The following is a 24,818-nucleotide window of genomic DNA, read 5'->3' as shown; positions in this document are numbered from 1 at the left end:
AAGAGAAGAACAATCGATATTTCTTCTTGGAAGAACAACTTTTGCGAGCGGGAAAGAGAAAGAAAGTGTAGAGGTATATTACCTATACTGTATATGTATAAATGTATGCGTGGTTGCATTTTTATGTGTGTACTAGAAAAGGCCAATGCGAACTTATCCCGATGGCAAACACGTGTGCTTAGAAAATATATCCCAGTGGAATGTGCACACATATGTTAACGTAGAGACTATGTACACCAGCACTAATTGTTAATCTACCTTATTCTTAAGGTTGAACTTCCGGTGTATTTAGAATAAACACTGCGTAAAACGAACGAGACAAAGATAGAGAGAGAGAGAGAAAGAGAGAGAGAGAGAGAGAGAGAGAGAGAGTATGTGAGAATGTGCGAAAAGTTGAAGGCAAAAGTAAGGAAAAGGGGAGGTAAATTTCTACATCCCTTGTATCTTGTTCTTTCTTTTCGTAGTATTGTCACAGTCTGCGAAGTCGGTGCACAGTTAGTCGGTATCTTTGATGTTTGCTTTCGAAGATTTGGTGATATTCCGTATTGCACACACTTGCCTCTTTGTTCTTTTTCTTCTTTTTTTTTTTTTTTTTTTTCTTTTTCTTTACCTAAAATATAAGGGACTCGAATCGACTCTTAACGATATCGACGGACAGTTAGTTACTTATTTACTTACGTTTCGAAAAGAAGTGAATAATCATGATGTTTGAAAAAGTTCATTGAACTGATTCAATCATTATTTCGATATATTTCACGAGGATAATATTATCGAATTAATTTCTAATACCACATGATGATTTGATCTTCGACTATTTATATTTACTTATGCGAGTATTTATCAAGTGAAATTATTTCATCTTATTGACAAATGATTGTTAGAATTAAAAATAAAAAAAAAATTGATTCTAATTGATTGAATCGGTAAAATATTTAAATTAAATATGTTAACAAGTTAACGATGATAAATTTATTCGAGATCACTCATTAAACAAAAGATTGAAGGAGATTACGTAGTGTTGATAAAAAAGGATGAAAAAAAAAAGAAGAAGCAAAAGAAGAAAATTCATAATCCTCTTCTTCGACGATTGTTCGTAAATCCAATGAGATGTAATTCTTTCCCATGCACCTTGAGGAGAGAAACAGGGAGAGAGAGAGAGAGAGAGAGAGAGAGAGAGAGAGAGAGAGAGAGAGAGAGAGAGAGAGAGAGAGAGAGAAAGAGAGAGGGAGAGGGAATTTTGTCGTCTGGCGAACACATGTCTCCGTCGGATTTTATCCATTCAAGAAAAAGTTTTAGCCCTTCGCCATGTGACACTAACGTTAGCTACGATACCGGAACTCGAACTTTGCTAATTTCGTACCCTTTCGTCGAGTTAATGGATCGCTTTGACCTCTAATACAAAGACAAACTATGCGAATTATTAAAGAAAATACTTAGACACGTATACATATACATACATATATAAATAAATATATAAATATATATATATATATATATACATATATACATAATACATTTTATTTATATATATGATTGAATTAGAATATTTATGCGATCATAATATATTAAAATATTGGGATAATTATATCTAACATTAATACTGATAGCGATGTATATATATATATATATATATATATATATATATATATATATATATATATGTATCGCTATCGATTTAATTAACTTGATTAACGGGTAAAATTATTATTATTACCTACTGTAAAAGTTACACTTTGCGGTGATATGCTTGGTCATCTCTATGTTTTTTATAATAATAAACAAACGACGCCAGACGACGACGCCAAACGACGACGACGCCAGACGACGACGCCTGACGACGACGACGACGACGATGACGACGCCAAACGACGACGACGCCAGACGACGACGCCTGACGACGACGCCTGACGACGACGACGACGACGATGACGACGACGACGACGACGACGACGACGACGACGACGCCAAACGACGACGACGCCAGATGACGACGCCTGACGACGACGCCAAACGACGACGTCGCCAGACAACGACGCCAGATGACGACGACGCCAGATGACGACGACGACGCCAGACGACGACGACGTCAGATGACGACGACAACGCCTGACGACGACGACGACGACGACGACGACGACGACGACGACGCCAAACGACGACGCCTGACGACGACGACGACGGCGATGACGACGATGGCGACGACGACGACGACGACGACGGTGACGAGGGAGCTCCACTAACGCGACGTCGCCGAGTGTTTGTTTGATTTTCAACCCGATTTTCTTCTGACGGGACTTTTATTTACTCCTTTTCGTTGTCGTATTCGTCGTCGTCTTTGTCGAACTCAACTCCCTGAAACGTGTGGATGGCTAGGGATAGAGAAGAAAGAAGAGAAGGGCGGAGTCAATGAATCAGTGTAATGGTTTGAGATCGTGGTTATTCGAAACAAGAATGAGAGGGGGAGAGAGAAAGAGAGAATGAAAGTGAAAGAAGAAGACCACCCTGTTTGGGAAAAAAATGCATATCGCCAGAAATTATTTAATGATACACCTGATTAATAATTAACAATTAATATGTTATAAGATGTATATATATATATATATATATATATATATATATATATATATCTAAAAGTTTTAGAAAGAAAGACTTTAAAAAGATATATATCTTTTTAAAATCTTTCTTTCTAAAACTTTTTATTTTATCCTTTCAATTGCACATCCGGATCCTAAACTTTTTGCCTCTCTTGTAAATCATTGGAAGACTGTTTCGAATGGTTTTTATTAGCTAAATTGTCATTGGTCGGTTTTTTGTCGTGCGAAAATGAAAAGCATTGGTCACTTTGAACAAGAGAAAGAGAGAGGAAAGAGAGTGGGCGGCAGAAAGGGCGGGAGGGAGAGAAAGGGCGGGAGGGAGAGAAAGGGCGTGAGGGAGAGAAAGGGCGGGAGGGAGAGAAAGGGCGGGAGGGAGAGAAAAGGCGGGAGGGAGAAGGAAGGATAGAGAGAGGGAAATAAAGAGAGAGATAGGCAAAGAAAAAAATAATAGGTCATTAGTCTTTTACGACAAAGGACATTCAATGGTCCAACATGTGTCATTCACCTAGGACCCTATCCATCGGTTAGTGAATTTGAATTTATGAGTCGTCGCACAATTCTGACGAACATGTGTTCACGAGCGAAATACTTGTGCGTCCTGAACACATGTTCGGCAAGAGTGAAAGCCCCGAGGACCGAGTTACGCGACGAACGTATTCTCCCTATCTTTCAAGGTCACGTTCGAATTACTGTCGTTTTGTTATATGACACGTTTTTCTATATAATTATATTCTTGTAAATAATTATAATAAAAGGTGGAAAAAAGATATAAAGAATTTCTAATAACAATGCAATATATAATTAGGTATAATATAATTTGATAAAATTAAGATATATTATTGTTTTATTTAAATGAATAATTAAATTTCTTTTCTTTTAATAAACGTAAGTTTTTTCCCTCTAATAATTATTTAATAAATTTTATGCTTTTATAGTTTTATAATTTTATATCTGTTTTTAATAATTACATAATAAGTTTTATTTAACAAGTTTCATTTGTATTTATTCAAATTTTTCAATAAATTTGTATTACTTTGAAGAAATATAATTGTTCGATGTATGATAAATAATTGTAAATAATATAATTTATTTTGGTTGATGAAACAGAGTTAACATATAAATCGATTTCATCCCCTAAAATATGACTTCTAAATTCTGTGAAAAAAAAAACGAAGCACATGATCATTGTGATTTCAAATGACGACAAGTGCCTCTCTTATAATAGCCTCTTATTTCTTTATGGCTGTTATTCTTTATTCGAAACTACTCTACAATTTTATGAATGAATGAATGAACGAACGTATGAATGAATGCTTCTTAAGATCTATATTTAATACTTGTTATGATGATCAGAAATAATGATACCTTTGCAAAACCATAGTTGAAACTTATATAATTTATTGTTTGGCAGGTAGGATTAATAATTATATATTATATAAATTTTATAAAATACAACCGTTACGAATATATCAATATCTATACATACACATAATTTCAGAAAAGATACTATTAGTTATGTTCGTGAGTTGTACACACAGAATCAAATTAATGGCATTAACCATGAACAGATAAGAACTACGAACCATAGTTGTATATCTGTTTGTTATTTTCAAAGCAAATATTTTTCTGATTCATAAACCGAAATACTATCTGATTTTAACTCTCCATTTAGGTTTGATAACAAGTGTTCCTAAATTTTTCTGTAAAGTCGAATATAATATGCATGGTCAGATTCAACGTGTAGATATTTCTAATCATAACAAATGAAATATATATATATATATATATATATATATATATATATCGTATATAGATACATGATAAATGTGTAATTAATAAAATATTTAAAATAAAAAAAAAAAAATACAAAAGAAGTAAAAAATAAACGTGTATCTCAAGTATTATTTAATGGCATCTCCGACATTAAGAGAACAGATGTTTTACCTGTTTGCAAAGAACCTTTAACAAATGTTCACCAAACACATGTTCAAATTTTAGCTTTGAAAATAACTAGAGATTTAGAAAAATTTGGCGAACACGTGTTTCCTCTGGTGTCACATGGTATCGTCTTACTACCGAACTTAAAAGTGCAACTTTAATGAGATTCCAGTCACGTCGATGATAGTTTTTATCCTTACGTCCCTTATAGATTTTTCTTATTTTCTTTACGATCTTACTAACCGTCGAATCTACTATGACATGTTTTATTTAAAAAATGTTTTTTTCTTGCAACATGTTCATTTAAGTTGTTTGTTAATCCTGATAATATAGGCATATATCTGTATGTTTATAATAATATTTTCTTTTTTTTTTTTTTTTTTTTTTACTTTTTTTCTAAGAAACTGCTTCAAGATGTAGGAAAAAAAAAATTTCTTCAAAAAAAGAAATATATATATATATACAATATATATATTGCATCATCGAAGTTTCTTGGGAAAAACCAGCGGACAAACTTTTTCCTTTACCTGTGAGTACTTTGTACTTTAATTCTAATACTCTTTACATTTTATATATATATACAAGTTTTGTGCCATGGAGGTTCTTTGGGAGAAACCATAGGATCAACTTCTTCTTGTTACCTGTAAGTACTAAAGGGGAAGTGTATTTTCATAGTTCCAATATTTTTTTTATACTCTCATAAAACTTATTTTAGGTTTTTTTCTTCTATTAAAAGATTTTATCAACCAATTCATCGAATATTTTATCTTTTTTTTTATAGAGTACTATCAGTAATACTCTATGAATTTCTATGAATACTATCGTTAATTCGGAACGAAATCATTGGCTTTTTGATTTTTCCAAATTTTTCTTTTCTCGATCAAAAAAGAAGAAAGAAGACACGCATAAGCTATTAGTCGAATGGAAAATCATTGACGGTATTCGTATATATTGGATTTAAAAAAAAAAAAAAAAAAAAGATAAAGCAAAGTTTTTTTTTTCTAAAGTCGAAACGTACGACTTGAAAATTGTTGAAATGTTTTATCGAAATCGAACGTGAAGTTTTCAACTTGAAAGATCTTTGGGTTTTCCCACGAAAAATTTTCGCATTAACAGAATACCCATTGTAATTTTTCAAGGATTTTATTTACGATGTGTCAAGGAATGAATGCTTCTACTTATTTATCAGATACTTATAATTATTTCTTAGTGATCGCTTTATTATACCATATTAATAAATATTCTTACTTTCTCTACTTTGTTATAGAATATCGAAGGACATAGTAATTGAACTTTAGAAACATCAAGCATGATTTTTATTACATTGAATTACATTATTGTGAATCATATTTCATTTATTTGTGATTAGATTAGAATTATTTGTCGGGTTATGTCAATTTTAAATGAAACAACAATAGGAACATTGGATATAACTTTTTTCCTTTCTTTCTTTTTCTTTCTTTCTTTTTTTTTTTCTTTTCTTTCTTTCTTTTTTTTTCTTTTTCTTTTCTTTTCTTGCCATTGACTCTTTCACAGCAAAAGTTTCCACGTTGTTATCTTTTAATTCGAATACATGAGAAAAATCAGATTATCAGTACTAATCGATAAATAAATAAAATTGTCAAACAATAAAATAATACTCGACGATGATGATATCATAATGATATTAATATTTTTATACGTGTCAATATATTTATCATGTAAATAAATGCGTATCAAAAAATTTATCCACCTCCCTTCCTATCGTTATCTCCCTTCATCCTCTTCCACCAATTTACTTTCAGCACCCCTTGTTCTTCTTACTAACGATTAGATCTTTTTTTTTTTATCGTTAATAAACGTAAATCCGAGATTAAGTTTGTTCATCGATTATATATATATATATCCTATTTTTCTTTGCACTCGCGAATTTACGTTTCCTTTCTCTCTCTTTCTCTGTCTCTTTCTCTCTATCCATCTATCTCTATCTAATTAACTAATTATCTATCTGTCTTTCTCTCACACTGTTATTATTCTTACTCTATTTCGTAGAATATTTTTATCTTTTCAATTTTTATCCTCTCTTGCACTCTTCTCTCTCCCTCTTTCTCATCCTTTCCCTCTCTCTCTCTCTCTCTCTCTTTCTCTTTCTCATCCTTTTTTTCTCACTGTACTTTTCCAGACGGAACAAACACTGGCAAATACATTGAATAAAAGAAAATATCAAATAATGAGGAAATTTAAAGGTTGAAGGAAAGGATCGCTGAGAGAGAGAGAGAGAGAGGAAGAAAGAAAGATATATATATATATATATATATATACAAGAAAAATAGCAGAAGGATGGGCCAAGGAAAAGGAAATGGAGAGTCTTACTTATAGGCGGAGTTCTTCGTCATAAAAGAATTCTCTCTTAGTCTTTCTCAGCAGATACGTTCTAACCTTCGCTTAGAAACATTCTTACGTTTTTAGTTTTATCGAGAATCAAGTTTTCGTGTATAATATATATAATATATATATATATATATATATATATATATATATTATATATATATATATATATATAGATCAACAGGTTTTATTCTCAACACCTTGACTCTTTTTCTCTCTCTTCCTCTCTTCTTCTCTCTTCCTCTCTTCTTCTCTCTTCCTCTCTTCTTCTCTCTTCCTCTCTCTTTCTCTCTTCCTCTCTCTTTCTCTCTTCCTCTCTCTTCCTCTCTCTTTCTCTCTTCTTCTCTCTTCCTCTCTTCTTCTCTCTTCCTCTCTTCTTCTCTCTTCCTCTCTTCTTCTCTCTTCCTCTCCTTTTCTCGTCGTTTTTTCTTTTTTTCTCTTTATTTTCTTTCTTTGATCTTTTTGCATGATAGAGGGTATATCTGTTCGCGTGTCTATCCGCGTTTCTATCCGCGTTTCTATCCGCGTTTCTATCCGCGTTTCTATCCGCGTGTCTATTCGCGTGTGTGTGCGCGCGTGTCTGTTTGCGTGTAAGTGTATGTGTGCCTGTGTATGAACGAATGTACGCGCATTTTTCTTCTTCTTCGTATAATTACGAATGTTTCAATACGTTTGATTTCATCTCTTTACATTTCATTGAAATATTCTAACATGTTGCGTTGTCATCAGCAACAGCAACAGCATCAGCATCAGCATCAGCATCAGCATCATCAGCAACAGCAACAACATCAGCGTCAAGATCAATGTGAGCAACAGGATCATCATCATTATTCTTATTCTCATTCTCATTCTCCTTCTAATCTTCAATCTTTGCCTCATTCTCATTTTCATCCTAATTTTCAACCTTTGAATCATTCTCATCGTAATCTTCAACCTTTGAATCATTCTCATCCTAATCTTCAACCTTTGAATCATTCTCATCCTAATTTTCAACCTTTGACTCATTCTCATCCTCACCTTTCTCCTCCTCCTCCTCCTCCTCCTCCTCTTCCTAGTCCTTCTCTTCCTCCTTCTCTTCCTCTTCTTCGTCCTCATTTTCATTCCCATTCTCGTTACCGTCATCAACATCATCATCCTCATCATTCTCATCGTCAAGATAATAATAGTAATAATACTAATAATAATAATAATAATAATAATAGTAATAATATAATTGTTAACAAAATCAATAACAAATATCGAATTGAATCGAATTATCATATTCAATCAGTAAATTGTTTGCCATACGAAAATTATGATATAGGTAAGAGATGATAATAATAATATTCAGAGTGATTAAGATGACGAAGTTTTATAAAGTTTTGAACGATATACAAATGCCTTTTTTTTCTTCTTTTTTTCTTACTTTTTTTTTTTTTTTCTTTTAATGATAGTAAAATGTACAATAATACGTTAATATTTTCAGCACCAAAACAAATGTATTCTTTAGTTATGAAAAATGATCAACATTCAAATTATAAATTCGACAGATTGCAAAAATATAAAATGAATAATATTAATCAAGAACAACAACAACAACAACAACAACAACAACAACACCAACAACAAAAGCAACAACAGCAACAATCACAACAAGAGCAACAGCTACAGAAACGACATGTACAACAACAACGAAAAAAACAACAACAACAGAGTAATTATAAAGAGATTAATCAAAACCTAACATCGTCGACGAAACTATTTGCCGATGAAAATATTAAGAAAAAAAAAAGAAAGGATATTATTGTAGGAGACATGAAGGTTCTAAATAACTCTTCTGTTTGTTTTTCTTCTTCTTTGACGAAAAAAAAAGTTCGTAAAAAGAATTGCGTTACTTGCAAGGAAATGCAGAATCAAAGAGTAATGGCGAATGTCAGGGAACGGCAAAGAACTCAGAGCTTGAATGAAGCATTTGGTGCACTTAGAAAGGTCATTCCTACATTGCCAAGCGATAAACTGAGTAAAATTCAAACCTTGAAACTTGCCGCACGTTATATAGATTTTTTATATCAAGTGTTACGTTGTAATATCAAAAACAATGAGGAAGAAAATGGTAAGAATTTTTATCACTATACTATAATATCCATTCATGTTTTATTTTCGTTCTAATATCAATTACAGTCTTTCTTTCTCTCTCTCTCTCTCTCTCTCTCTTTCTGTGTCTATATCTAAGCTCACTTTTAGAAACGTTATTATCAAAACGTAAATCTTATCTCCAATCTTTTACTTTTCTATGAAAAAAAAAAAAAAAAAAGAAAAAAAAGGAAAAAAAACTTAAACGTTGTTCGTAGATAAAAAAAAAAAAGAGAGAAAGAAACTCTCACAATTCTCGTATGCTTTATCCTTCGTCATCTTAGTAATTTACATACATACAGAAGCATCGAGAGTTTATGTTTATGGGAACCGTGCTTATTTACGATGTAGTCTAATTAAACAATCACTCGCGATGGAATCTTGTAATTTATGGTTCTCTGTAAAGGCTTGAACGAGCGTGCTATCCTAGTGCCACTTATTTGTATGCATCGTTTTAACTTCTTCCAAAAATGCTCTACTAACTTCCAAACAAACTTTGAAATATATATATATATATATGTGTGTGTGTGTGTGTGTGTATAGGGTGTTTCAGGCTTTAATAGGTAAACATTGTCAGTATGTTCTATAAGTCCAAAAAAAAAAAAAAAATAAATAAAAAGAAAGAAATGTAACATAAACATTGATTGTTCGAAGCTTTATTAGAAAATTAATGATAAATATAAAAATTACATAAAAAATCAATAATGGATAAGAGTTTGACATATAAAATTATTACGATACAATACGAGTATAGATCAATTATATTTATCTTTAATCTGTTTATTATCTGAGATCGGCAAAAGTTTTGAAGTAAATTAGATATCATTAGTAAATTGTTAGATTTCTTACAAAGATATGCTACAATTCTTTGAATTCAATATTATTTTGTTTCCTCTTATTCTTTTTGTTTTTTTTTTCTTTTCTTTTCTTTTCTTTTCTTCTTTCTTTCTCCTTTCGTTTTTATTTCTTTCTTGTAAAAAAACAAAATTCGTATATTTCGTTCATAAAAGAAATTTTTCAATATCAATTCAATTTCTTTTTATCTACAATCGTTCATCGAATTATTGTAACTTTTGTTTCACTCGAATTATCGTAATTATTTTATTTCATTTTGATTTTTGATTACGTGATTGTCTTTGAAAATTATTCATTCATCAAATATAGTTCGAATTCTTTTTCTTTCTATATATATCCGATATATCATAAATCATATTAATCTTATTATATATTTTTCATTTTCCATTTGTTATTGTTATATTTTTCTTCATTTGTAATATCTTCATTATATTTTTTTATTAATTTTCTATTATACGTGATCAAACGATTAATAAGTTATTCTATGGTAAACGTCATTTCAATTAAATTATATTTTTAATATTTCAGAAGAAAAGAATTCAAGAAATGCAATATTATCTTCAAAAGGAATAAAGTCATTATCATGCAATAATATGATACATGAAAAATTGTCTTACGCGTTTAGTGTTTGGCGTATGGAGGGCGATTGGCATTTAAATACATGAGTAAGTTATGAATGCAGTAGTGTGCTTGAATATAATGAAGAATTTATTGAAATGTTCGATCTGTATATCGGGTTGTTCGGAAAGTAATTTTGTTTTTTCCCTTGACAGATAATTTAATTGTATTTTTTTGGACCTAACTTCATATTTAAACCATATAATCCTTATACGTTTTGAGAGCTGATATAGCAAGGCTTGTATGTAAAAAAGTCCAATTGATTCTACGCAGAGGTTTTTGGTTGGTGCCCTTTTCAATATAGAGTACAACAAGCAGCTTTTTCGTCATATTTTACTTTTTTATTATAGAAAAGATAAAAATGCTGTTCAAGCCAGAAAGAAATTAACCGATGTGTATGGGATGCGTTAACAGTATTTCAGTACCAGAATTGCTTTGCAAAATTTCGATTCGGCAATTTTTATGTCGAATATGCATCACGTTCTGGAAGGCCGGTTGAAGCTAAAGGCATTAGTTGATGCAAATCGACGAATAACAATACGTAAAATTTTTCTTAAAATTTATCAAGTTCAATTGTTTATGATCACTTGAAAGGATTGGGTTTATAATCTCAAAGCTCGATATATGGATTCCCCATGTTCTCACGGAGAGAAATTTGTGTCATCGCGTTGACGTCTGTAATTCGCTTTTCAAACGTCAAGAAAATGATTCAGTTTTGAAGCGCATCATTACTAGGGACGAAAAATCGAATGGATATAACAATGTCAAACGCAAGAGGTTATAGAGCAAAAAAGATGAACCGGCTCATTTCCAAAGCCAATATTCATCAAAAAAAAAAAAAAAAGCTGATGCTGCCTGTTTGTTGGAATTTTCAACGAATCGTTTTTTCTTTTTTTTTTTTTTTAAGATTTCATCGGATAACATAACAATTAATTCGGAAGTCTATTGTCATCAGTCTGGACAAACTGAATGATGTACTTCAACAGAAAAGGCCAGAATTAATTCAACAGAAAAGGTGTAGTATTCCACTAAAATAATGCGAGACCTCATACAAATTTGATCTCTCGCCAAAAATTTGTGTAGCTTGAATGGGATATAATGCCACATCCACGATATTCTCCACATCTGGGATCTTCGGATTATTATTTGTTCCGGTCACTGCACAATTTTTTAGACGGTAAAATATTAAATGAGGAGGTCAAAAACCACCTCGATCAGTTTTTTGTCAGTAGAAGATTAAAAATTTTATGAGCATGGAATCATAAAAAAAGATATTGGACCATAATGGCCAATATATAATTTAATAAAATATTTATTCATTATACAAAAATTGTCTTTCATTTTCACAAAACAAAAAAAAAAAAAAACGAAATAAAGCCTAATATTATATAAGTATCGTATGTACAGGGTGATACAAATGTTGATACCACGGCCACACGTTATGTCAATTTTCTACTTCAAGTGCTGCATTGTGATATGGAAGAAATAACGACGTATAAAATGGTGAGGGATTCTTTGTTGTTTCTTTTTTTTTATTATCTATTTATTTTATTTTCAATTTAAAATTAATGATAATCTCTTCTCTCTCTCTCTCTCTCTCTCTCTCTCTCTCTTTCTCTTTCTGGCTTTGTGCTTGCTTTAAAGTTCGTTAAGTTTATAAATATTTCTCCATACGTAAATAGTATTTTCAATTTTAATATATTTAAAATATAGAATTTCCCTTATAACAAATATTTATTTTCAATGAGAGCAAATTTTATTTGATTTATCGTGATAATTATATAAACATTGATGTTGAATTTTTGAAAAATATATATACTGAATCGAAATAAGTAGTGCAAATAAATAGAACATAATTGTTTTATTTTTAACTTTAAATTATATAATATAATTTTAATTTTATTTTTTTAATAATAATAATAATAATAATAATAATAATAATAATAATAATAATGATAATAATAACAATTGTAATAATCCTTATAAGATAATTAATTCTAATGGAATTACTTAAAATCGAAAATGGATTACACATAAATCTAAATGTTGGAATTTTATTGATTGATTGATGCAATTGAATATGTAAATACGATAAGGAATATAAAATGAAGAATATTAATCGGCAGAACTATTATTAATGAAGAAATTTAATAAGTTGGTAAAATGATAAAATTTAATAAGATTTCGTCGTCGATGAAATTGTTAAAAAAAAAAAAAGAAGAAGGTCATGAATATGGAGAAAAATTATTCGTATTATGTTCTCACGAATGATATATACGATCAATGTGAATCTAGCAATGAAAATTGTCAAAGAAATTGTATTTGACATTGTAATGTATATTATTAATTTTTTAGATAAGTTTTTTTCAGCCAGGAATGAATATATAATACGCTAATCAAGTATTATAGCAGCTGCGAATTAGTTATTTCATTGGAATAATTCAAATTAATGACACTGGAATAATTAAAATTAATGATCAACGCTATCGCATGTGATATTTTTGTAACTAAGTTTACGAAGAGAAAAGAAAAGAAAAGAAAACAAAACAAAACAAAAGAAAAGAAAAAAAAAACGAAAAAAAAGAAGAAAGGAGAAATGATAACGAATGGAGGATGGGAATTAAATTTCGATGATTATATCTGCCAATCGTGGTTCCTTCCATAATTTTACCAACTACAAAGAATGAATATAACATTGGAGTATAGTGGATAAATTTAATTAGAATAAAACAATGAATATTGAATTCATATGGAAAAAAAAATGTTGAATTCACATTCGAATAATAAAATTTCGAATTAATATATATATATATATATATATATAACATTATTAAATTAAATTTATAAATAAAACATATTTATTTACATATCATTTTTATAATAATTTATCAGTTTATTTACAACATTTGAAATATCCCATCCAAATATCCGAATATCGAAAATTCGAAATCCAAAATTTCGATCAAATTGTTATGGAGAAAGAAAGCATTTCCGGTTTCACTCGATGGCATTCTTTTTTCATCTACGTGTATAAATCAGTTCATTAAAGAAACATTTTACGTCTGTATATGTAAACTGATATATGACCGTGTAATTCATTAAACATTTTCTGATGAAGCATGTGTTAATGAAGAGAAATGTCCTCTCTTTTTATCTATGTTTGCCTATATAAAAAAAGGGATGCATTTATTTTTGATCGTTATCTTTCGCGTTCAAATATTCTCACGACGAAAAAAAAAAAATGATGTTAAATCCTACAAAATCTCTTTACAATAATATCCTGATATATATATATATATATATATATGAATACTTTTTAATAATTTCATTATATATATATGTATATATTAAGTGATATTTTAAAGATAAAAATTAAAGATAAAAGAAGAAGAAGAAGAAGAGAAGAGTTGGAAAAAAAATCATATAAATGTGGAATCGTAACGAAACAATTTTATCCGGAAGAATTTTCTTCAAACAAACCGAAATTCAAGACGATAGATATAGACCAAATTGGATTATGCAAGCTTTTTCTCGCGTTGGCGCCAACGAGACCGAAGATGACGCTCTCTTTTTCTCTTCGCGCCCCTCACCCCAACCATCCATCCATCCATCCATCCATCCATCCATCCATCCATCCTTTCTTCCTTCCTTTCATCCTCTCTACACTTATCTCTTTTACATTTTTTCTTTTTTCTTCTTACTTATTTTTTTTCTTTTTTTTTTTGTTTTTTTAACTTTCGAATAGCTAAAATCATCCTGCGTGCCAATTTCAAAGCTACTCAACGGACCCTGAAACGGCTGAACAAGTGAAAAGAAAAAAAATTATTCTATTTCCAAAGATAGAGAGTAAGAAAGAGAGAGAGAGAGAGAGAGAGAGAGAGAGAGAGAGAGAGAGAGAGAGAGAGAGAGAGAGAGAGAGAGAAAGAGTAAGAGAGAAAAAGAAGAAGTGTGTACGAGAGAAAGAAAGAAATAGTAAGAGTAAGAGAGAAAGAGACAGAGATAGAGAAAGAGAGCATGTGTGCGTGTTTATGTGTGAGGGCGAGAGAAAGAAATAGAAAAAGAAATAGAGAGAGAGAGAGAGAGAGAGAGATGTTCCCCCTCTCCTTCTACGTTCTACATACTCATTCGTGCTACAGTGAATTTAGAACGTACGGCTATTTCGCGTGCTAGGACAATACGATAAATGCAACTTTGCGCGACGGAAAAGTAACATTTAAAATAAAGCATAGAGAGCAAAGATGAATCTTAATGATTTAAATTGTGAAGGAATTGATTACGTTCAATCGATAATATGTAGATGATTACGTGATTCATTGACATTCGTAGTCGTCTCGTGTTTTTTTTTTTTGTTTTTTTTCTTTTTTTGGAAATTTGATTCGACTCACACACATAGGTAAGTATGTATGTTTCATCATTTCTTAATGGTTTGAAGTCCACTTAAGCTAACAAGATAGCGTGGAACAGCTGTTTGAATGTTAACGAAACGCTGCAGCCGGTCACGCCTGTCAAAAGGTTACAACGAAGGGAAATAGAAGTTTCTTTGAATTATGCATGTAAATGCCAATGAAACAATCGATTACGTTTTTCTTTGTAATCCCTTTCATTTTTATATTTATTTATTTATTTATTTATTTATTTGTGTAAGTTTGTTTTCTTTCAATCGATTATCGGGTCTACTTCAAGTATCACAGATGTTTCTCCCTCTCTCTCTCTCTTTCTTTCTCTCTCTTCGTTTGTACATCTTATTTTTTTTCTCGCTTCTTGTTTTTCTTTCCTCTGAAATGTCCATCTTGCAAAAAATCGAACAACCAATTAGACATCAGAATGTGAGAAAATTGGGCGGTGCCTATTTTCCACCTGTACCGTAGTGACCAATCATTGACGTTCACGGGAACAAAGCGCCGGATTGGAGCGTCGATTGTTAAGGTGGAGAATAGAAGCAAAATGGCGACATTATTCGCCATGGCGTTTCTCTTTTGTCCTCCTTGTGTTAAACATTTTTTTTTTTTTTTTCTTTTCTTTCTTTCTTTCTCGATAAATGATACGATGGTCGTCAAGGTTAAATTTATAAAATCTATATTTAGATATTTCTTTATAGTATTATAAATAAGAGAGAAAAAAAAGTTGGGGTATTTTTTTCTTTTCTTTTCTTTTCTTTTTCTTTTTTTTTTTTCTTTCGTTCTTTTGTAGAAATTTCTTCTTTCGACAAGTATTCGAATTTCTACGAATCTCATTATGGTCTCGTGCCTATGGGGGAGGCTGCTGAAAAAGTAATGATTAATCTTTCGTCGAGAAAGGTCACATTGTTGACCGAGAATCTGCAGGGTTTCTGGGGAAAAATAAGAGTAGAGACAAAAAGTAAGTGGAGAGGAGTAAAAGAAGAAGAAGTAGAAGAAGAAGACGAAGAAGACGAAGAAGACGAAGAACAAGCTCTCTTCAAAACAATAATTCTACTGAAGGTGTCGCGTGTCCTAATGTGTTTTCATACTTTTCCATAGAATCTAAATGAAAAGAATTTTTATCGTTTCTATTAGAAAATTTTGGAAAAAAAAGAAATAAAAATAAAAAAAAAGACATAATCAATTGAAAATAATTAGCTGTTTAAATTAAAAACAAAATAAAATGACGTATCTATAATAAATTATAGTAGCAATATTATTTCATGAACAATCCATTTCTAGATTTTTTTTAAATATTAGTATTCAAACATAAGTAAAAAAAAAAGAAAAAGAAAAAAAAAGCCATCTAAGAGTTTGAACTCGCACGAAATTACCGAATTTACTTCTTCGAGGGGGTATAAGACCTACGTCAATGTGAGTCCCCGGTATGGTTTTGTGGTCCCCGATGGAGAGCCCGCCAATGGTCGTGTGTGAACGAAGATACGTGGAAGGCAAAAAAAAAGAAAAAGAAAAAAGAAAGAAGAAAGAAAAAAGGGAGGAAAAAAAAGAGAAACCGGGCCTCCTCTGTAGGGTAGAGAGAATGGGGTCTCGAGGGGCCTCTTGGACTCCTCAGCGGTGGTCGCTTCTTGATGCGCGTTTTTTTTAAGGTTTTACTTTTCTTACAGTCCTGATCTAGCACCATTGTTCTCTTTTCTTTTTCCTTGTCTCGGAAAAGTATAGAGATACAGATAGATGAGTACTTATATTTCTTAAATAGATAATATATGTTCTATGTAAGTACGTAAGTACTTACTACACGATATTCTTCATAATGGATTATTTCATTTATAATTCTTTCAACTCTTTTTAATAAATTACGGAAATAATTAGAAATTCGAATTCTATTTGTTCTCTGGAAAGTTTCTAATTTTGAAAAAAGAAAAAAGAAAAAAAAAAAGAAAAAAAGAAAAATGGTCACCCATTGAAATAAGAGAAGAACAATCGATATTTCTTCTTGGAAGAACAACTTTTGCGAGCGGGAAAGAGAAAGAAAGTGTAGAGGTATATTACCTATACTGTATATGTATAAATGTATGCGTGGTTGCATTTTTATGTGTGTACTAGAAAAGGCCAATGCGAACTTATCCCGATGGCAAGCACGTGTGCTTAGAAAATATATCCCAGTGGAATGTGCACACATATGTTAACGTAGAAGCTATGTACACCGACACTAATCGTTAATCTACCTTATTCTTAAGGTTGAACTTCCGGTGTATTTAGAATAAACACTGCGTAAAACGAACGAGACAAAGATAGAGAGAGAGAGAGAAAGAGAGAGAGAGAGAGAGAGAGAGAGAGAGAGAGAGAGAGAAAGAGAGAGAGAGAGTGTGAGAATGTGCGAAAGGTTAAAGGCAAAAGTAAGGTGAAGGGGAGGTAAATTTCTACATCCCTTGTATCTTGTTCTTTCTTTTCGTAGTATTGTCACAGTCTGCGAAGTCGGTGCACTGTTAGTCGGTATCTTTGATGTTTGCTTTCAAGGATTCGGTGACATCTCATGTTGTTACACACTTGTCTCTCTTTTCCCTCTTTGTTTTTTCTCTTGTTTTCCTTTCCTATTTTTTTTTTCTTTTTTTTTTTTTTCTTTCTATCTATGAACCTCGAATCGACTCTAACAATATTAGGTTACGTAATGGATAGATATTTATTTATCTACTTACGTTCGAAAAGGATTACGTATTAATTCGATTGAAATTCAATTGAAAGAAATTCTTTAATAATTATAATGAATTCGAAGTGTGTATTCGTGAATAATCATCGTACTTGAGAAAATCCATTGAGAAATATCTTGCATATTATTATGGATATATTTGATAGGATAATATTTTATTTAATTCTATTATTAAATTATCTAAATTAAATATTTTTACAAGCACATGATGATAAATTTATTTTAAGTATATTTCTAAACAGAGAAGATCGAAGGAGATTACGGATTGTTGATATAAAAGGAAGAAGAAAAAGAAGAAGATGAAAAAGTAATGGAAGAAATAAAAGAAGAAGATTCATGGTCCTCCCCTTCATGGATTGTTCGTACTCATGTAAAGTAAATCCAATGAGATGTAATTCTTTCCCATGCACCTTGAAGAAAAAGAGAAAGAGAGAGAGAGAGAGAGAGAGAGAGAGAAAGAGGCAGTTTGTCGTATGGCGAACACATGTCTCCGTCGGATTTTATTCATTCAGAAAAAGTTTTAGCCCTTCGTCATGTGACACTAACGTTAGCTACGATACCGGAACTCGAACTTCGCTAATTTCGTACCCTTTCGTCGAGTTAATGGATTGTTTTGACCTCTAATACAAAGACAAACTATGCGAATTATTAAAGAAAATACTTAGACACGTATACATATACATAGATATATAAATATATATATATATATATATACATAATACATTTTATTTATATATATGTTTGAATTAGAATATTTATGCGGTCATAATATATTAAAATATTGGGATAATTATATCTAACATTAATACTGATAGCTATGTATATATATATATATATATATATATATATATATATATATATATACATCGCTAATGATTTAATTAACTTGATTAACGGGTAAAATTATTATTATTACCTACTGTAAAAGTTACACTTTGCGGTGATACGCTTGGTCGACTTTATGTTTTTTATAATAATAAACAAACGACGAAGACGAAGACGACGAAGACGACGACGACGACGGAACTTCACTAACGCGACGTCGCCGACTGTTTGTTTGATTTTCGAGTCGACTTTCTTCTGACGGGATTTCTCTTTACTCCTATTCGTCGTCGTATTCGTCGTATTCGTCGTCGTCGTCTTTGTCGACGTCGAGTCTCTAAAGACGACGTGTGGACGAAAGAAGAAGGGTGGAGAAGAACGAAGAGAAGGGTGGAGGCAATGTACCGGTTCGAGATCGTGGTTATTCAAAATGAGAGTGAGAAAGAGAGAGAGAGAGAGAAAGAGAGGGAGAGAGAGAGAGAAAGAGGAAGACCACCCTGCTTGAGAGAAAACGGACGTGCATAGCGCCACAAATTATTTAATGATAGACTTGGTGGTCCTTTCGACGTCCTTTTCAATGACAATGATTATTACTGATGTAGCTATTAGAAAATCAAATATTTCTCATTTACTCGTATAACATTTCTTTTTTCTTTTTGTTTTTTTTTTCTTTTCTTTTTTTTTAGGTTTTGCTTATCACGAATTTTCACATTCAATTAATAATTAATAATTATAATTGGACCGAAATATATATGTATGAAAAGATATATTTTCAATGGGGCTAGGTACATATCTATTTAACTATATAAATATTATATTTCTTTTACAATTTGGAAATTCAATGATCAATTTCCCTTCTCCCTTCACCCTCTCTCTTTCCCTCTCTTTCCCCCCTCTCTCTCTCTCTCTCTCTCTCTCTCTCTCTCTTTTTATAACTTTTTATATTACCCTTTTAACCGCATGTCCGCATGTCCGGATCCGAAACTTTTTGTCTCTCTTGAAAATCGCTCGACGACTGATTCGAATAGTTTTTATTAGCTTAATTGTCATTGGTCGGTTTCTGAAGGTTTACTCGAGTCGTGCGAAAATGAAAAAAAATTTGTCTTTTTGAACAAGAGAAAGAGAGAGGAGAGAGAGAGAAAAAAAAGAGAATAGGTCGCCAGTCCTTTACGATGAAGGACTCTCAATGGTTCACCATGTGTCATTCACCTAGGACCCCATCCATCGGTTAGCGAATTTGAATTTATGAGTCGTCGCACAATTCTGACGAACATGTGCTCACGAGCGAAATACTTGTGCGTCCTGAACACATGTTCGGCAAGAGTGAAAGCCCCGAGGACCGAGTTACGCGACGAACGTATTCTCCCTATCTTTCAAGGTCACGTTCGAATTACTGTCGTTTTGTTATATGACACGTTTTTCTATATAATTATATTCTTGTAAATAATTATAATAAAAGGTGGAAAAAAGATATAAAGAATTTCTAATAACAATGCAATATATAATTAGGTATAATATAATTTGATAAAATTAAATTATATTATTGTTTTATTTAAATGAATAATTAAGTTTCTTTTCTTTTAATAAACGTAAGTTTTTTCTGTCTAATAATTATTTAATAAGTTTGATGCTTTTATAGTTTTATAATTTTATATCTGTTTTTAATAATTATATAATAAGTTTTATTCAAATTTTTCAATAAATTTGTATTACTTTGAAGAAATATAATTGTTCGATGTATGATAAATAATTGTAAATAATATAATTTACTTGGGTTGATGAAATAGAGTTAACATACAAATCGTTTTCATCCCTTAAAATATGACTTCTAAATTCTGTGAAAAAAAAGACGAAGCACATGATCTCAAATGACAAGTGCATCTCTTATAATAGCATCTTATTTTATTATGGTTGTTACTATCTGTCCGAAACTATACTACAATTTTATGAATGAATAAATGAACGTACGAATGAATGCTTCTTAAGCCGTATATTTAATATTTATTATGATGACCAGAAATAATGATACCTTTCCAAAACCATAGTTGAAACTTATATAATTTATTGTTTGGCAAGTAGGATTAATAATTATATATTATATAAATTTTATAAAATACAACCGTTACGAATATATCAATATCTATGCATACACATAATTTCAGAGAAGATACTATTAGTTATGTTCGTGAGTTGTACACACAGAATCAAATTAATGGCATTAACCATGAACAGATGAGAACTACGAACCGTAGTTGTATATCTGTTTGTTGTTTTCAAAGCAAATATTTTTCTGATTCATAAACCGAAATACTAACTGATTTTAACTCTCCACTTAGGTTTGGTAACAAGTGTTCCTAAATTTTTCTGTAAAGTCGAATATAATATGCATGGTCAGATTCAACGTGTAGATATTTCTAATCATAACAAATGAAATATATATATATATATCGTATATAGATACATGATAAATGTGTAATTAATAAAATATTTAAAATAAAAAAAAAAAAAATACAAAAGAAGTAAAAAACAAACGTGTATCTCAAGTATTATTTAATGGCATCTCTGACATTAAGAGAACAGATGTTTTACCTGTTTACAAAGAACCCTTAACAAATGTTCGCCAAACACATGTTCAAACTTTAGCTTTGAAAATAACTAGAGATTTAGAAAAATTTGGCGAACACGTGTTTCCTCTGATGTCACATGGTATCGTCTTACTACCGAACTTAAAAGTGCAACTTTAATGAGATTCCAGTCACGTCGATGATAGTTTTTATCCTTATATACCTTATAGATTTTACTCATTATTTTTACGATCTTTTTTATGTTCGAATATACTACGGTGCATGCAATTGAAATAATTATTTTTTGCAACGTATTCGTCGAAGTTGTTAAACTTGATAAAATAGGCTTATATTTAAATGTTTATAATAATTTTTTTTTTCCGTAGATGTACGAATAAAAAAGAATTCTTCAAGAATATATATATATATATATATATATATATATATATATACACCACACAACACATACACACACACAAAAGTTTTGTATCATCGTAGCTTTTGAAGGAAAACCTAAGGATTTTTCTTTCTGTAAATACAACGGCAAGAAAATGGAATATTCTTTTACATCTTAATTCCAAAATTTTAATGGTCAGTGCAATGGATCAAATATTATTTACCCAAAGTATTATATCATCGTGTCTATCCTACTCGTTCAAAGATTATAATAAATCGTTAAGGAAAAAGTAATTAGACAAAATTTAAATAAAACGTATCAACATTTACAAATTAATGCATGCCAATATGAATATTTTTAATGAATAAAAAAATATTTCAATATACTTATAGATGGATTTTTAAATTATACATTTAAATTTATAACAATTATTCGATATTATTTTAGGGAATATTTTTTAATAGATATTATCTGATAATAGTTAAATGTATTTAGATGAATATATAGATATATCTACAAGTTTTTTTATCATTCGAATAAATAGATAATTGATATAGATATTATCACGTTTGGTAAGTGAGTACTTACATGAAAGTTTACTTTTTTCTCTCTCTTTCTTTCTCTCTCTCTCTCTTTATGCTTCTTACTTATATGTATTCTTCGGAGTCAATTCTCACTTGATGTCATCTCCTCCCATTCGTAGTCGTCTTCCTTCACGTTTAGTTCATACCGTGTGTTCGGCACATGGCGAAGACAGTGAGCATCGGTGCAAACATTGTCGAGACTATCTGTCGGCGCGGATCGTAAAGGCACCGTTTGTAAAATGTACCACGGATAAGATCGAGCAAGTCGGGAGACACTTTGCAAGCCTGACATGTGACACTAATGTCAACCCAGAAGTCTTACGTATACGAGATAAATGTCTAAGGTACATATATATATATATATATATATATTCTTCAAAATGACATTCCATTGATTGACAGAAACAGAAAGATAGAGAGAGATTTTTCAATTTCTCGTACCAATTTAATTTTCGATGTTGGCACGGTATATTACAAAAAAAAAAAAAAGAAAAAAAAATATGAAAAAAAATTCATAGAGTACTGATCGTCTAACTGTTGAGAACGAAATTATTGGCTTTTTGATTTTTCCAAATTTTTCTTTTCTCGATCAATAAAGAAAAAAAAGAAACGACACGCGTATGCTATTAATCGAATAGAAAATCATTGACAGTATTCGTATATATTGGATTTAAAAAAAAGAAAAGAAAAAAAAATAGAAAAAACAAAGCTTTTCTTTTTTTTTTGTTGTTTCACGTGCAGAGCTCTCGTAAACTTACGTTCATTATCTTCTTCGCACTAACGAGTGCCGACATATAATGTAACGACATTAGCATCCGCCTTCTATACGACTCTAATCGTACTATGAAGTTTATGATACGCGGACAGTATCCTTTTATAGGTCAAAAGAAAAATCGATTGCCATCTTTTTCTTTCTCCCTCTTTTTCTCTCTCTTTTCTTCTTCCTTTTCTCACGATGTCGAAGAAAGAAAAAAAAAAAAAGGTTAATTAAATATACCGATAGATAAGATTTTACGCAAATTATCTTTGATCTTTCGATTACGCGAAAAATATCTTAGATAGTGTTGAAATGAAATTTGATTTTTCTTTTTTTATCGTTAATATCAAAAATATTTTTTCCGATGAAATATCTAATTTATTTAAAAAATTTATATGTCGAATTCATTGAAACGTACGATTTGAAAATTGTTGAAATATTTCATCAACAGCGAACATTGAATTTTCAACTTGAACGATCCTTGGGTTTTTCCTTCAATAATTTTAGATTTTCATTGGCAGGGATAATTTATCATGGGTTTCTCAACAGAGACGTGTTAAGGTACAGTTTCTTGTACTTTACCTTGGACATTTTCTATTACGATATCGAACATTTTACTTGATCTTTCAACTATGATTAATCATAATTTTTATTGTATTGAATTGCTTTATTACGATATTATTATTTTATTTACTTATGATCAGAATAATTTGACTAATGATGTAAATATTTCTTCCTTTCTTTTCTTTTTCTTTTCTTTTCTTTTCCTTTTAATTACAAATATTTTATATTCCTTCTTCTTAGAACATCGAGGGGAAAAAAAATTATCAGTGTAAAAATATTTTCGAATATACTATAATTATATAATTAAGTATTATTATTATTATTTTTTTTTTCTTGAATCAAAGATATAATTCCAATCCTTCAAATATTATAAAATGGAAAAATATTTTCTAAAACGTTTAAAATACAAATTCACGAAATTGAATTATTCTCATAGTATCAATTAATTCGTAATATCAATTACGTTAATCGATTATATTGAAAATATTTACATTTTTAAATTCTGAATATCTATGTACAATAACATACATAGAAACAAATCTACATACATACATACACACACACACACACACACACATATATATATATAAAGAGAGACTGAGTGAGAGTGAGAGAGAGAGAGAGAGGGCAACCATCTTTCTTCCAGTCAATAAACTACGAATATGTCTTCTCAAAGAGAACCGAACATTAGCTTATGAGCGCACGACGACGATTAAATGCAGAGAACAGGACGCGCAATTAAATCTACGTTAATATCGTTAAACGGACCGTGCCCAGAAATGGAGCCTTGCAGGCACACAAATATACATTTGAACTTGAAAAGACACAGATACATTGATACCTACATATATATATATATATATATATATATATATACATATATATTTATACATATATATATATATATAGCTAATACATATCTATCATATATGAATTATGAACGTATGTCTTATTTATCGACGAGCCAATCCGCTCGATGAGTGGCCCTTGATGAATTGATTAAGTTATATCAGCATGAAAGAAAAAAGAAAAAAGAGAAAAAAATAATAAAGGAAAAGAAAAAGAGAGAACAAAAACAAATTGCAAATTTTAATAAGATAAAGTAATGGATAAGATGGATGTTCGTTGAAAGAGAGAAAGAGAAACAAAAAAAAAAAGAAAAAGAAAAAGAAGTATACAAAAAAAAGTTGTACGTACCATCATCCTGATCGTCATCATTAGTATCATCATCATCATTATTCATCATTATTCATCATTATTCATCATTATTTATCATTATCGTCGTCGTCGTCGTCGTCGTCGTCGTAGTCGAGAAAACCAATCAAATCCAACGATTTCAGGCACCGTCATCGACTTTGCTTCTTGGAATTGGAAAAGGCCAGTAGAAATGTACTTACTCCTTTAACATCGTTTTCCACTCGTGTTCCTTCACACCCCCTCTAGCCGTCCATATTCTCCTTCCTTCATTCGAGTTTGGCTTGAATCCAAGAGAAAATCAGATCGGCAATAAAAAGACCAATAAATAAAGCGGCCAAACAC

The 24,818-nt window shown here is 30.7% G+C and overlaps 2 protein-coding genes across 2 annotated transcripts in view; one reads left to right on the top strand and one right to left on the bottom strand.

Moving 5' to 3' along the window:
* Nucleotides 1-24,543, bottom strand: part of LOC118443986 (BBSome complex member BBS7) — a 37,141-nt gene extending 12,598 nt beyond the window's left edge. The window contains exon 1 of the mRNA XM_085663254.1: nt 24,477-24,543. Within this exon, the coding sequence (XP_085519380.1) occupies nt 24,477-24,525 (49 nt within the window). The 5' untranslated portion in view covers nt 24,526-24,543. The remainder of the gene's footprint in view (nt 1-24,476) is intronic.
* On the top strand, nt 382-11,676 carry LOC118444072 (uncharacterized). The gene is made up of 9 exons (XM_085663389.1): nt 382-542; nt 4,093-4,184; nt 4,267-4,320; nt 4,467-4,655; nt 7,629-7,704; nt 8,429-8,592; nt 8,689-8,991; nt 10,395-10,531; nt 10,640-11,676. Exons 1-8 carry the CDS (start codon nt 382-384, stop codon nt 10,529-10,531), a joined length of 1,176 nt encoding a protein of 391 aa, XP_085519515.1. The 3' UTR covers nt 10,640-11,676.
* Nucleotides 24,544-24,818: the final 275 nt, after the last annotated feature.

Source organism: Vespa mandarinia, chromosome 21, assembly GCF_050613455.1.
Source record: "Vespa mandarinia isolate Hongniang chromosome 21, ASM5061345v1, whole genome shotgun sequence".
NCBI classification, from domain to species: domain Eukaryota; kingdom Metazoa; phylum Arthropoda; class Insecta; order Hymenoptera; family Vespidae; genus Vespa; species Vespa mandarinia.
This window is presented reverse-complemented; position numbering and strand designations above follow the sequence as displayed.